Source organism: Bison bison, unplaced genomic scaffold (assembly GCF_000754665.1).
Source record: "Bison bison bison isolate TAMUID 2011002044 unplaced genomic scaffold, Bison_UMD1.0 scf7180017864289, whole genome shotgun sequence".
NCBI lineage: Eukaryota > Metazoa > Chordata > Mammalia > Artiodactyla > Bovidae > Bison > Bison bison.
The window spans coordinates 16,401,013-16,402,274 of record NW_011494861.1 but is presented as its reverse complement, the minus strand read 5'-3'; the positions used below and the strand labels follow the sequence as shown (position 1 = coordinate 16,402,274).

Genomic DNA, 1,262 nt, shown 5'->3' with positions numbered 1-1,262 from the left:
CGGCCCGACTGGCAGGTGCCGCCAGCGGCCGAAGGGCAGCTCGGCACGGGAAACGGGCGGGAGACGGAGCGGAAAGCTGTAGCAAGGCCGAGCGAGGAAGATGGGGCCGAACTCCTTACCTCTTCCAAAGCTGAAGACATGATCGGGCTGCGTCAGGCAAGGCCCGGGCTGCAGCGGCGTAGGACGGAGGACGTGAAACGCGGCACCGAACGCTCTCACCGCGCTCTCACCGCGAGCGCAGACAACACCGGCACGAGTAGCCGCGGACACAGCCGGCGAGCACACCTGACCCTGCGCGAGATCTCGGCCCGCCTCCCGCACGCGGCGCCTCTGGAACCTTCGCGAGTCCTTCGCCACCGCCCAGCCAGCCTCAAACACCGCCTACCGGGCTCAGCTCCTCCTCGACTCTCCTGGCCCCGCCCCAGCCATCTCGTCTCTTAGCAACACTCAACTCTCGCGATCAAACCGGCAGTTCGAGAAGAGTAACACCTCCACCTCCCAGCCCTGGAACTCTACGGAGTATACTTTGACCCAGTTTGTCCCGCCCGCGCAGTCGCAGCTCGGAACTGCTGCCTTCCGTACGGTAATAACCATAACCCAACCCCGGAAGTCTGCGGGGTCGAAACCGGAAGTTGACAGAGTTGGTTGTTTCCGTGCGCTCTAGGTTCCGGGGCCATCGAGGCGGCCATCTTGTGTAAGACTAATTTGTGAACTTCTACGAGGCCAGGAAAAAAAGGGGGAGAAAAGGAAACCTATTTATATTAATGTGAGAGGGAACGAGAACGTTAACTGCAGAGTCCTGAAGAGAATAGTTTTAATTTTCACTACGTTCTGGCGCTCTGGAGACGGCACGACTTAGTGTGTACAACGTGGTTACGTCATCACGGACCGCGAGAGGAGGTGGAGTTGCATTGGCCACGTGACCGGACCCGTTGGCGCGGCGGGGCAAGTAATACAGCTGCACCTGGAGACGTCACGATTTAGCGTGTACGACGTGGTGACGTCACTACGGACCAGGAGAGGAGGAGGGGTTGCACGTGACCCGGACCCGCGTCGCGGCTCGGGTAGTAAGCATAGTAATATATGGTTATCTCCGTGGGCCCGGGGGTTGCGGCCCCGCGACCCACTACAGTATTCTTGCCTGTAAAACCCCGTGCACAGAGGAGCTTGACGGGCTGTAATAGTTCATGGGGTTGCAAAGAGTCGGACGTGACTGAGCGACTCTCTTTTTTGTCCCCTTCCCTCCGTACACCGTGGAAGCA

The 1,262-nt window shown here is 59.7% G+C and overlaps 1 protein-coding gene across 1 annotated transcript in view; it reads right to left on the bottom strand.

Annotated features, from left to right (window-relative positions):
- Nucleotides 1-531, bottom strand: part of CACYBP (calcyclin binding protein) — an 11,114-nt gene extending 10,583 nt beyond the window's left edge. The window contains exon 1 of the mRNA XM_010850095.1: nucleotides 120-531. Coding sequence (XP_010848397.1) covers nucleotides 120-140 — 21 coding nt within the window. The 5' untranslated portion in view covers nucleotides 141-531. The remainder of the gene's footprint in view (nucleotides 1-119) is intronic.
- Between the last annotated feature and the right edge of the window lie 731 nt (nucleotides 532-1,262).